Here is a 13,610-nt window from a genome sequence, read left to right as displayed (position 1 = left end):
GGTGGCACCTTATAAAGTAACTCATTCAAAAAGGTATGAGCTTTCCTAGGCTACAGCCTACTTTACTAGATGCAGTGAACGGCGTGACAAAGTAGCCTGTAGCCTAGGAAAGCTCATGCCTCTCTGAAGGTGTTGGCTATCCTGCCCTAACTTCCGCCTGACTTCAGTCTAACATGGGTAGCTGCCTCTGTCCTTTATGCAATGCAGGGAGGCAAAGAAAGTGCAAATGTGGACAGAAGGTATTAACACGTTGACAAGCACTATCCGTGTTTTGAGAAATGTACAGAAAAGAAGGCAACTCTGTGAAGAAAAGGGAAAAATGACTTGGGGAGATGCTCACTTGTTTGGGAAAACACTGACTAAATCAGATGACATGCACTGGGCCACATCCAGTGCTTACACCCCATGCATTTCTGTCTGGGCTGCTTTGCTGGGGCACTTTGCCTGATTCAGGGCAGCTCTAACGTAAATGTTAAATACTGCTGGTCAGAAAGAAAATGGCACAGTAACAGTTTTATTAGTGCAGTAAAATGAAGATAAAGTTGACATGTGCCTCTCCCTCTCCTTCCACTCAATGCCTACTCATAGCTTCAGTCTTGGGCTGAAGAATTCAAGCTTTCTTCCCCTGGCCAAGCTAGTCTGAGCTAAGAAATCTCACTGAAGGGGTTAGATGTTGCTTGTGTGATGCTAGTTCTCTTGTGTCTGCTGTGCCAGTTTGAAAGCAAAGTAGATATTAGGGAAAACTTTCTGACTCTGGGGTGGTTGAGTACTGGACCAGATTACCAGAGCCTGTGAAATCTCTGTCACTAGACATTTTGAGAGTAGGTTAAATAAACACTTCTCTAAGGTGGTTTAGCTGGAGATGGCTCAGTCTTGAGCAGTGGGTTCAATTAGCTGACCTCTCAAAGTCCCTTCCAGACCCATTTTCCTATGGCCCTTTGAACTGAGGATGGTTTTATCCGGTGTTGTCATCCCAGGCTTTACCTATGTCTGAACACCAAAGGGCTGCATCCTTCTGAAGACGTCTGTACTAAGAACAAGCAACATGGCCTCTTTTGCTCGAACTTCAGATATGCTAGTTTTCTGCTTGCACTTTTATGCATTTTCCCCCCACCCTAACATTCACGTTGGACATGATCCTGACTCAGTACTTGATGTACCAAGTGGCTTGTTTCATCTGACTTCCCAAAACATTTGAGTGCGGTAATACTGTTTCTGTTCATTTTGTTGGGGCTGAATTCCTCTCTGAGGTGCTGCTGGCGCAGTTTTTGCCTCCCCGCTTGCTTCCTGTTTAACACCTTATGCACACCTATCTATGTCCTTTGGAACGGCAGGCAATACTAATAAAACCAGCTGCAGAGTGGGTGAGTGGATTCACTAAGGGAATTTTGTTTCTCCGTCCATATTCCCTCCCATGTCATACAGAAGAAAATACCGTGCATGACTTAAAACAGGAATTTATTGAAGACTTGTAAGAGACTTTTTAAAAAATTCTGTAACTTGCTGGTGAGCCAAAAATGTGAGTGGTGGAGAAATGCTATCCCGCTCACTGTTAGCTGAGAGCTCTACAGCGAGGAGAAAGCCCAGTATTGCTTTTTCTTAAAGTGTTATATTTTGTTCTTACAGTGGCACATCCTCAAGAGCCTCACCACCCTGCTGAGAAGCCAGTTATCCACTGCCATAAATGTGGGGAGCCGTGTAAAGGTGAAGTGCTTCGTGTCCAGGCCAGACACTTTCACATCAAGTGTTTCACCTGCAAAGGTAAAGTATTCACATCTACTTGTAGTAAATGGATCATTGCGTGCAAATGTTTCAGACCAGTTCATCTGAATAAATGGTGAAGGGTTAATCTTGGATATTGTCTTTGAAGCCAACAACCCGCAGCTGTTGCCTATCAAGAGACATCTGTATTGCTTAAAATACAGTCCTAGACCTTGTGGGCGGGAAAGGTGAAGGAGATGAATGGTGAGCTGGCTGAGTCACAAGCAGAAATGCACCCAGCTGAGTGGCACGAAAAGGAACAAATTCTCCAAGCAAACATTTATGTATGCAGAGTTTTTATTTAAAATGGATGAAACTAACAGCCAGCTACTTGTTGTTTTTTGTTATACCGATCACCATTAAAAAAATATAATCAACTCAAAATAATTGCATTTGCTCTGAATATTTCAGACCATTGTTACAAGTCACACTTAAATTACTGAGATTTTTTTTTCAATTTTATATACTTTGTACAGTGCTCTGCATGTAATCATTGTCCCCATTTCTCCTATATGGTCAGTCACCTGTGCCGTGATCCAAGCTTGCTTATATTAAGACCTTCATCAGTTAGCTTGATATCAATCCTTGGTTAAAAACCAAGATGACAAAAGGTACAAAAGTTATCAGGGACTAGTGTACAGCGCTGGCTGAGTGAGGGACATTTCTTTGGAACATTTCTTTGGAACAGTGCACTAGCAACCCTCTCTTTTTGTTTGAGGGATACGAGGATATGTAACTTTTTGCATGTGATTTTCAAACAAGCAGGATGGCATCGAAGAACTGTGGGACCCCAAATTTTATCCAGTTGCTGAGGTTAAAAAGCAGTGACATCACACACACACGCACACACTGAGAGGGAAAACTAGACGCGAGTTTGGGGGGGGCGGGAAATGTGGTATCACTCACTCACCTGGGTTTTACACGAGACTCTTGGCAGCTGAAGGATGTAGGTGTGTTGTGAGTTGTTACTAAAATGGAACTGGCTTCATATCCTAGAGAAGAATGTTTGAAAGGGATCTTCATTTGGAAAGCTCTGTCACTACAAAGTAAATCCAGCATAACTTATTATTGAAAAGGAGCCCAGTCTGTGCTATATATGACCCTGGATACTTAAAAGAGACTTCTTAATGCTGTTGTCCCAGCAGTTGCTTGTTGAAAAGAGGAGGCATTGTCTAGCTGTCAGAGCTGGGACCTGTGAGTCAGGCATTCTGAGCTGTTCATGCATATAGCACCGACTCTCTATGTGTCCTTGAGAAAGTCAAGTAACTTCTCGGTGCCTGTTTCATGACTGTGAAAGCCTCTTGAGAAGCTTTAATTAATGACTGGAAAGAATGTTAGGATCATCAGATGAAAGGCACTCTGTAAGTGCAAGATATCATTGCGGTTCATTATGAAGTTTTTACCTTTGTGGCTATGAGGGCATTTGATGGACTGAGGTGGTAACCCCCTATGTAGAATGAGTAGGAGAAGTGGTGTATCTAGGAGAAAAGGTACAGCTTCTGCTGAAACGAGATTTCCCATGTACACCCGGTATTCACTACGTTTGGTCCCAAAGTCTTATGGCATTGACTTGCACCTGAACACTTTGCTGTCTCTCTTGCTCTGTTTCTGTTAGGGAAATGTGTAAGCGTTCTGGCTGCACTGGCAGAAGATTTACAGTGGATAGGGGAGAGGTGGTGTTTGCCCTGCAGGCTGCCCTGGTGGTGATACAAAGATAGGAGAAACACAGCTGCTGACGACCTGTATGGAGGTTGTGTACTTCTGTGTCTATCCTGTTATGAAGAATGTCCAGCTGATTTTTTCTCCTATGCTTCCAATGGCCCATGTTTATTGAGGACGAAGTGATTTAACCTGCATTATGTTCACTTAGATTATTTAAGGTTAGAGACTGAAAAGACCTGCTTTAGGTATCTCAGTAAATGGCCTGAGCCTCTGAGAGACTGAGCCACCTACGGGTCTTATGGGCAGCAGTGGATATTGGGGACATGCTGTCTGCAAATTAGACCCCTTTTATTTAGGAGCCTAAAATGGTCTTGGCTATCCAGAATTAGGTACTTTTCTGGGAAAATGTTGGTTCCAGCCTATTACTGGTGCTGGTGCAGCACTGGCCCCTGTGATGCAGCAGTTCAGTTTTGTAAGAGATTCCTAAGTATTGGTACAGCGCAGCTATTTAATACAAAGTCACTTTTACTATATGAATCTAATTGTGTACATAAATGCAGCTGGTCCCGGGGTGTCTGAGGTGAGTTGGTCCGTAAGCTTGGTGTAGGTAAGGCACTCCAATATCCATAGCCAGTGGAAGAGGAAGGGGTCATGTGACCACTGCTTTATATACAGCCACTTCTGACCCCTGCATGATGATCACCGAGAGCCAGGTCAGTTGGGGTGGTCTTTGGCATGAGCCCAAAGTGAAGCTTGAACTCACACTGCAGGAACTGTATTGAAGCACTTTAACTATTTGCCGCTGAGGCTCATATAAATACTGTAAACGTAAGTATTTTATGAAAACTAAGCTTTCGAAAACAGAATGAGCCATAAGGCTTTTGTGCACTGAAACTACACTGCCAGCTGATAGGCCATAGATAACCGATTATTTTTTCCTTCTGCTGTGTGATCCTCTAATTCAGTGATAGGAGGAGGAGAGAGGGAACCAGAGAAATGCAACTTGATCGTTTTTTGTTGTTCAGAACCTTCCTTTTATGGAGAAATAATAAAACATGAACACATATTATCTCCAAACTCTCAACTGTGGGACCAAGACACTTGGATTACGTTTTCATTTTTACAATTACTAAATAATGTTTTTAAATCTAAATTCCAGTTTAGATTTGGTCCTAGTATCCAAAATGTGACTCTTGGCTGGCTGGGGAACACGCTATTATTTTCCAACTATGTGGTCATGCCCTGGTATGTTGGATCTGCTCCTTTGCATTTGTGTCGGTATTATCAGCAATACAACGAAGGCTCTCAAGGATGTGCAGAGAAACAGAAGCTGCACATTTGTTTTCAACAGACATATAAGCTGCATACGAAGTTCACAGAAGACAAAGGGGTTTTGTTCAATGCTGAGTTATTCTGCTTTACTCTGGTGTAACTCTGTCCAAGTGGCTGCAGTGGTGTAAAACAGTGAGGTATAAAAGTAGGGGTGGCCAATGCGTGGCACATGTGGGAGGGGGCAGGCAGTGCAGGGCAGACAGGGAAGGAAGCAGAATCAGGGCAGCAGATGGGGCAGGGAGCAAAAAGAAGAGCAGCAGATAGGGCAGGGGAAGCAGATCAAGTTGCACTTGTGGAGGGGGTTAAAACCCAAATTGGCCCATTGCAGTGAAAGACAATTGGGTTGTGTTTGGGCACTAGCTCTTGCTATTGGAGGATCAAGGATTTCTAGGGGCCAACCAAATTTGAGGGGGCTGCCCCCCAATTTGCAGGTAGAGCATGGCAGGCCCCCACATGCCTCTGGCTGAGGGGTCCTGGTGGCCCCACTCCTTGTCACTGATTGGCTGCGAGAGCTGCCTGTCCTACTGCCTTACCCCTTGCTGCTGATTGGTGGAAAGGGGTGGGGCCCCCATGACAGGCAGCCCTCAGCCAATCAGCAGCAAGGGGCAAGGATGGCAGTCATCTTGCCAGCAGCCCTTGGCAGGGGAGCCCCCACTTCCTCTTTCCCCACCCCAGCAGGCTCCTTTGGCTCCCTTTGGGGAGCAAGAACTTTATTTTTCATAAGTTTGCTTTTTTTCCCCCTGTGGATTTTGTGGGCATTGCTTGCTTTCACAGGCAATGCTGAAGTTTGCAAAATCTGCAAAATCGCAAATTTGGTAGGTCCCTATGTCAGCAGAGATTTGACTAGTTAGCATTTTAATAGTGCAGCTTGAGGCTAAGGGTGTTGAAGTACCTGCTATTCACATGGTACTTGCAATAATAAATCTGCTTAGAAGCTAGCAGATCAACATGCGTCAGTACAATGTTCACACAACAAAAACCTGTATGCAGAACTGCATCCACATCTCAGGAGAGTGAGGGATCTCTGAATTCACAAGCTTTTAGGAGTGGTCACAGACAAGTAGCTGTAAAATATTTGATGCCTGAACCAAGACCTGGTGAAGTCCAGTGTAAAGTCTCCTTGCAGGAGGCTACTGAAGGCAATGGCACCTGTTACAGATGTACGGACAGTTCGTTCATCGGTAGGGGTCCGTCTGGGACCCCAGCACCACTATACGTCCTCTACCCTGAAATGATTTGCACTTTGAAAATCACATAGACAAGTTGAAAGGACAGTCCAGAAAATCAGGCCCCAAAATAACTCTCACACAAAGTCAAAGAGTAGAATAATCACTTTTTGAAGTCTTATTGGGAACATTCTCAGCCAAACACAGCTTTTAGTTAAGAGCCGTCTCTTATTTTGTGCACATCTGAAGGCAGAACAGAAACATAAAGGCTTCCCATTGTTATTCTCAGCCTTGTACATAAATTCTAAGGATGAAAGTTGACACCTTTTAATTGCATCATTTAAATGTCTTCCTTGCAATTAAATGTTGCCATTTAAGTTGTTGTTCAGGAAGGTGACAGGAAAGCTGGGGCAGACAAGGTTCTTTGGGTAAATGTGGTATCTTTTATTAGAGCAACTGAATAGTTGGAAAAATTGTTCTTTACAAGCTTTCAGGCCCAAGCACCCTTCTTCAGGCATAGGGAGAGTCTGCTGGTGACTGTGTACTCCCTAGGGTGGAATAGGCGCTTAAGGCAATATGCAAAATGCAGGTCTGTGAAAATGCAGATGTGTGGCAGGGAAGATCAGAGGGGATGGAGGTCAATGGATGTGATTCAGGCAGGTGGTAGGGTGGGAAAACAAAAGAGGGGATTGTTGACCTGGGGTAAAATGTAGCTGGTAAAATGTAGAGCAGTTATCTGGGGTTATCAGATGTCAGGTAGGTTATAAAATGCCATAAATCCAGGGTCTATATTTAGTCAATGGTTTTTTGTATCCACGAGATTTTTGAAGTTTGTAGGCTCATCTATGAAAGGTGTGTTGTAAATTCCCTTTGAGGATTAGGACTGAGAGTGATTGTCCTGTGAAAAATGTGTACCCACAGGTAATTGGGTGTTTTTGCCTTTGATAGATTTTCGGTGTGCGTTCGTTCTGCTATATGCAGTTGTTGTTTGGTTTCTTCTGTGCCGTTTCCATCAGGGCATTCAGTGCAGTGGATGAGATGTATAACATTTCTGGAGATGCAGGTGTACGATGCAGCACTGGTGATGGTTCTGTTGTGGGGCATAGTTATTGTGGGAGATGCGTTGGCAGGTTTTACATTTCTTGTCCTGACATGGTCTGGATCCATTTAGTGTGCTTAGGGTCATGGCAAGTTTGCTTCTGGTGATGAGGTTGGTGAGATTTGATGCCAGTGTAAAGGCTAGGATGGGTGGTTCTGGGAAGATCCCTTTGGGAATTAGATCTACTTCTAATATGGAGTGCAGTTGTTTGAGGATCTTCTGTATAGGTTCCAGGGAAGGATGTATGTCATAATGAATAGTGCGCAATTTCTGGGGATTTTCTTTTTTGTACTGCAGCATTTCGTCAGCTGATATCTGGGTAGCTCTTTCAAAAGTGCAATCTCTTTCTGGAGGAGGAAAGCTAGGGGACATTTGTGGAGAGCTGGAAGGATTTCTTTGCACCAGAAATGCAATTGGTTTTCTGAAATGTTCCAAGGATTATCTGTTTGTGGAGGTAAATACCCTTCTTCTCTGAATGGCATTGCCTGAAATTCAGTGTTGTCGCGCTCTCGGTGGTCACTGGCATTATGAAGTCAAGTAGGGTTGGCGTGGTGTTATAGCTGTGACAGTCCAGAACATGTACAAGAGGGAAGGACATTTTTTGTGATGTCTTTTCTTGGACAAACTGTATAGTTGAGAGAGTTGTTGGATGTGGGTTATTAAGCAATTTATATGTTTTGTGTACTTGTGAGTTGTGATGTGTTTAACCATCCAGGCCCATTGTGGTCCCCCAAAGCAGATGGTCAACTAGAAAGGGATCTTTATTATCCTGGCTGATGGTGGGAGCCTGCAAAACAAACTGTGCTTAGAAGATGAGAGACCCTCCAGGTGCAGCGTTGGCTTCATAGATGAAAAATGGAGCAGGGTATGTTGATGGCCAGGTTGTGCACCTTTGCTGAGAAGCTGCTCACCGTTGGGGGAAAGAGTTTGGTTTGGCCCTAAATGATTTACTGTGAACCATGTATTGGGTTAGGGGCAGAGGCAGGAGTAGGATAAATTGCTCCTCTGCTCAAATTCAGTAGATTTTACTGCCACTTCCATTGAGTCTTCCTATGTTGATGGTACGCTGACTTCACACACCAAGTGTTCTGCTGGGAGGTTGGTTTTAATATAATACAGACCTTTTTTTTTTTTTTACCTTGGCTGATAACTGGCCTCGTGGTGGCTGTTGTTTATGAAGATATTCATAAGCTGTTGACAGTTTAATCTTCTGTCATATGATCTGCACTGCTTAAACCAATGTAACCTGGGGCAGGATGAAGGACCACTGTAAGGCATCTATATTAGATGTGGGGCTGCATTTTTGCCATTGTTTTATCTACATGATTTTTGTCCTTGTGAAAGGATCAGACTAAGGACCCTAAAGACAAGGCTGTTCCTGTATCTGCAGGTGAGGGAGGCCTGGAAAGGCCCATTGCTAAGTATGAGAGAGGGTGTCGCATGCCGTTGCCCGCTCGATCTGTGGCCTCCTGCTAGACTACGGATGAGAGCGTATTTAAGGTGGAGGTTTGGGTGTGAGTTATAGAAGCTTGTCTTCCACGAACTGGACTGAAATCCCCGGCTCACTTCACACAGAGATACTGAGCTGGTTTATTGTCAGCTCTGTTTAAATGGGGACACCTTTTCATTAAGACAGATAGCTAGTTGCTCACACGCCATATGTTCTATAACCATATGGTCCATATAAATGGGAGACAGCTGTTCAAGAAACTTCAGGGTGGTTTTCCTCTTAATTAAGTTGTTTTTTAATTTGACATGGAATTTGTCTTTAGAGTGGCTTATGTTAGACACCCTTCATTTGCAAAGTACAGTTAGTCACTCCTTATGATGGGAACAGAGCTGCTCAGTTATGGGTATTTGGTTGTCTAGTCCTATTTAGCATGCTGGTTTAGACTCCAGCTTACATGGATATGCAAGCTGCTGTCCTGCCCCTCAGAAATATAAGAGCACTTTCCAGCAGGTTGATCCTACTAGCAAAGTCGAGATGTGGGAGGGCTTTACCTCCTTCCAGAAGTGATTCCAGTTCTGGTGTTACAGGTAGTGATGGCTTGATGCTAAGTTTTCATGTTTAATTTGCTGTATGGCTGGATTACATTCCTGGTCTGAGCCATTTGCCATCTGTCCTGGTAACTTTACGTTAGGCCTTAGTGTTGAGTATATTCCAAACTCTGGCATTAATGTATAGCTCAATTCAGTCAGAGGGGTGTTGGTACTCATTTGGTAGCTTGTCATGCATGCAAGTGATGATACGAGTTACAGGGAGAAGCAGATAACCTAGAATCCCGTTCGACAGGTATTGAATATACTCCACTGTGAGCAGTGCAGGTGAATGTGACAAGGGAGAATCACGAAGTTTTAGTTTCCCTGAGTCATGCTTAAGGTTCACTGCTTCTGTGCAGTTTCTCTTGGGAGCGTTGTCACAACACATTCCTTTCACTGGATTCCCCCATGCCTTTACCGCTTTCTTTACTGTCTGCTCTACCCCCGCAGTAGAGGAGGAAATTTCCAGGATCCTAGTTTTTGTGGATGGGGCTATGAATCTCTCTACATGAAGCAAACATTCAACATTCGCGACAAAAACAAGCAGACTCTCTAGCGAGCACTGTGATCTCTCAGGCCCCAGATGTGATGCAGTCAGCGACTCTTTCCCCTGGTTCAGACCCATGCCTCTACAGCTCTTTCCTCCCTCAGCTGCACGGGTCTATTTCTGGCTTAAGTGGAAAGCTGATAAAGGAGCGCGAGAGCTAGGAATGGTCTCGCTTATCCTCAAGGAGGTGAACGGTGCCTGCATAACGATAGGCAAAGCATCTCAGTCACTCAGCAGCTGGCTGCAGTGAACAAGAGAATGACGGCCGGGAGGGAGGTGGAAAGTCTGTGGCAGCACCACTTGAGTATCCTTATTTTAAAGCCACGCTCTTTGGCTGCCGCATGATAAAAAGCTGCTTGCTCTGCTAAGGAATTACCCCGTCTAGTGTTCCAAATGCAAATTTAATTAAACCCTGTTTTTGTCTGAACGTTCATTAAACTCCACTTGAGATCAATATGTTGACAGCTTAGATTTTATCGTGACCTTGCTTTCCTCAGTTAGTCATTGCAGGGGTGGGAAGGGGGAGTGTGTTTGGGGGAAAAGCAGAAGAAAAGAATGCTGAATTAGAGATTTTAGAGGGCAGCTTTTTAATCATTAATTAATCATAAAAAAATCAGTAAAAGGAAAGAACTTGTAGGGTTTTTTTTGTTTATACAGAAATAGAGTAGAGAGATCTGTTCTTGCAAGCTTGCATGCACCAGTAACTACTTTCCCTTGAGAGCTGCACTTATTTCAGTGAGACTGTTCATCCAAGTGTAGTTGCTTGTGTGTGTAAATATGCACTGGAGCAGGCCCTAAATAATGATGTGTAGAGCAGAGACTTCAGCATCTTGGCTTAGACTCTTATCTGAGGAATGGGATCAGATTTTCTGCCCTTGTCTGGTGATTATACTGCACTTTAATTGCATTGCAAATGGTAAGAGAAGAAACTGTGAAGATGAATCCATTGGATATAAAAATACCTGACATTAAAGATATTAAAAATTGTATCTGTGGGGCAGTGGGAAATGTTTTTTGGAAGGCGTGTTTTTCAATGCAGTGAGCTCTGCCAGTTGCTACAAAGTAATGCTGCAAGTGAGGAAAGGCTGAAAGAACTAGGGTTTAGTCGGAGAAGAAAAGCTGAAAGGGGTTTTGATAACAGTCTTTAAATACTTGAAGGGCAATTTCAGAGAGGATGGAGATGGGCTTTTCTCTGTGGCTGTAGGTGACAGGACTAGAAGCAACGATCTCAAACTGCAGCAGGGGAAATGTAGGCTGGTGATTAGGAAGTCCTTTCTGACCATGAGAGTGGCCAGGCATTGGAACAGGCTACCCACGGAAGTTGTGGAGTCTCCATGCCTGGAAGCTTTCAAAAGCAGGTTGGACAGGCACTTGGCTGGCATGGTTTAATCATCCTACCTTGAGCAGGAGGCTGGGCTAGATGTGAGGTCCCTTCCAGATGATCCTAAGGCTAGGTGAAGACAGTTAAAAAGCCTGAGGCTGAATCGATTCAGTCCTTGCAGGTTAGTTTAAACTGCACAGTTTAAATTGAAACAGAAGTGAACAGACATTTACCTTTGCTTCAGGAAATGCAGCCACATGCCTGCAGTGGCTCAGGCCAGAAGCCAGGGGGTGCTAGAACACAGCTCTCTTTCTGCTGTCCCCGAGGTCTCTGGGATTTGCAGTCCACAATCACAACAGCAGGACTCTGCAGGGTTGCTCATTACTTCCTCTTTCTGCTTCCAGGTGCCTCTGAGATTTGTAGTCCACAGTTGCAGTCAGCAGTAAGTTAGAGCTGGGAAGGGGGTGTTTAACCCCCCTCCCTGGTCCCAGAACCCAGCCAGGGTTTGCCAGGGTGGGGGAGGGGACAGTTCCCTCCCCCCTGCAGACTGGGCTGCATCTTCAGCCAGGCTTGCCCCACCCCCATGTCAGCCAGCCCTCACTGCTGGGGCTAGGGCACAGAGGTGTGGGGCCAGCCCTGCTCTCTGGAGCAGACAGCCCAGCCCAGCCCAGGGTTGGAAAGCATGCTGTGATGCAGGGGGACTGTGTCTGAACTTGACCCAGGAAAGGGGTCTGGGGCAGAAGTTTCATAAACCGATTTGACCCAAATCAGTTAAGTCTGATGCTACATTCAGCCAGGTTTATCTTAAACCAGCTTCAGCCATTTTGAAACTGGTTTATGTGCACTGAACTTCTGTTCTGTTACAGGTTTAAACCAGTTTCTGATCACTTAAACTGGTTTATGTGTAACTTCTGTCCCTAGCCCTTGTGTTCCTCCTCGATCAGTACAATAGACTATACTTTTACAAGCAGTAAGAGCTCTACCCATACATTTATAAATAGCAGAATAGTAGAAATCTATAAACAGTGACAGCCTATTTCTGATGCTAAGTGTAAATGCGTAGATACGATCAGTTTCCAACTCATACTCAGGAAGCTCTTTTCTCTCTCATCTTGTCAAAAAGGAAGGGGTGATGACCTAGAGTTTTCCAGCCTCTAACACATGATGTAAGTGCATGAAATTGTACTATTCTCTCTAACAGCAAGATATGATACGTGGAAATACTTTACTCTGACTGTAGTGATGAAATGTTGATGGGTGATAAAAAATATCGGCTATTAAATGGCAATTACCATATAATGCCCTTACTAATTATAAGCTAAGAATTCTGGAAGCATTCCCAAACCCAAAATGTCATTTCTAAAGGAAGAACAATTATTAGCTTTCCTCTGTAAGGATGAAACATTGTTATAAATAAACACTGGCAGTATCTATAATTATGGAACAACCATGTTAACTGCCCTCTCATGAGTCAGATGTCTTTCAAACTTATTACGAAGACCGTACATTGCTACCTACTTATTAGATACCTTTTATAGCACATTTTGATTTCAGGCACACACTTCCTTTTTGTTTACATGAGCACTTGTGGAAGGCCACGTCAGCTACAATCCAAAGAGGTTGGTTTTAAAAAAACAACAACAGACCTCTGAGTTTAGGTCCTTGGGCTTTTCTCTGACTTCAAGCAGAAGTGGGGGAGAAAGTGGAGAGAAACCGGAGTGGAGAAATTGGGAGGTGGAAGCAGAGAGAAACTAGAGTGCAGTCCAGGCATACAGAAAAACTAGACGCTGCAGCAATAGTGTGGAATGTGCTTTGAATCATTACTTCTTTGACCTTTGGTCTATCCTCAGTCTCTATCAAATAATGTGAGGGAACAAAACATTGCAAATTGAATTCTGGAGAGGTTGGGCTATTAATAGTTCAAGGGTATCACATGAAAGGTTTGGAATATTGTGAAAACTCTTGTAGCAGGCACCACACTGCTTCTGTGTAACGAGCTTCCATATTTTTACAAATGAATCCAAAATTGTCTTTCTAGCTCTCATGAAATCCCACAGACTTCCGTGCAGAAGCTGAAGCAACTTGGCTGATAGGTTTACAGTATATCGAGCAAAATACACTGGTCTCTGAACATATTCACTCTTTAAATAGTTAAACTTAGCAATCTTCCTCATGTGATCCTTTCAGTTCTGCCATTCATCTTAAATATATAATGTCCGTACACAGCAACTTGTGCTTCATTTTAACTTGTGTATTTAATCATAGAATCACTGAGTCGGAAGGGACCTAGACAGATCATCGAGTCCAACCCCCTGCCATGGGCAGGAAGGAGCACTGGGGGTGGCAGGGGTCATAAGACCCCAGCCAGGTGCCTGTCCAGTCTCCTCTTGAAGATTTCCAGGGAAGGTGAGAGCACCACCTCTCTGGGAAGCCTATTCCAGGCTCTGGCCACCCTTACCGTGAAGTAGTTCTTCCTAATGTCTAACCTAAACCTCTCCTCCCTCAGCTTGTGGCCATTGTTCCTGGTGACTCCAAGGGGGGCCCTGGTGAACAGACTTTCCCCGAGTCCCTGCTGCTGGCCCCTGATAAGGTTGTAGGCAGCCACAAGATCCCCCCTCAGTCTCCTCTTGCAGAGACTGAAGAGATTCAGGTCCCTCAGCCTCTCCTCATAGGGCTGGCCAT

The 13,610-nt window shown here is 44.3% G+C and overlaps 1 protein-coding gene across 17 annotated transcripts in view; it reads left to right on the top strand.

The window, feature by feature from the left end:
- ABLIM1 (actin binding LIM protein 1) overlaps positions 1-13,610 on the top strand; it is a 248,040-nt gene that overhangs the window by 19,319 nt on the left and 215,111 nt on the right. For all 17 annotated transcript variants that reach the window (XM_019502864.1, XM_019502866.1, XM_019502874.1 and 14 more), the window contains exon 2: positions 1,627-1,761. In XM_019502864.1, the coding sequence (XP_019358409.1) occupies positions 1,627-1,761 (135 nt within the window). The remainder of the gene's footprint in view (positions 1-1,626; positions 1,762-13,610) is intronic.

Source organism: Gavialis gangeticus, unplaced genomic scaffold (assembly GCF_001723915.1).
Source record: "Gavialis gangeticus isolate Ggan-Ray unplaced genomic scaffold, GavGan_comp1, whole genome shotgun sequence".
In the NCBI taxonomy this organism is placed as follows: Eukaryota; Metazoa; Chordata; order Crocodylia; family Gavialidae; genus Gavialis; species Gavialis gangeticus.
The sequence above is the reverse complement of the archived record's forward strand: the minus strand, read 5'-3'. Positions and strand labels throughout refer to the sequence as shown.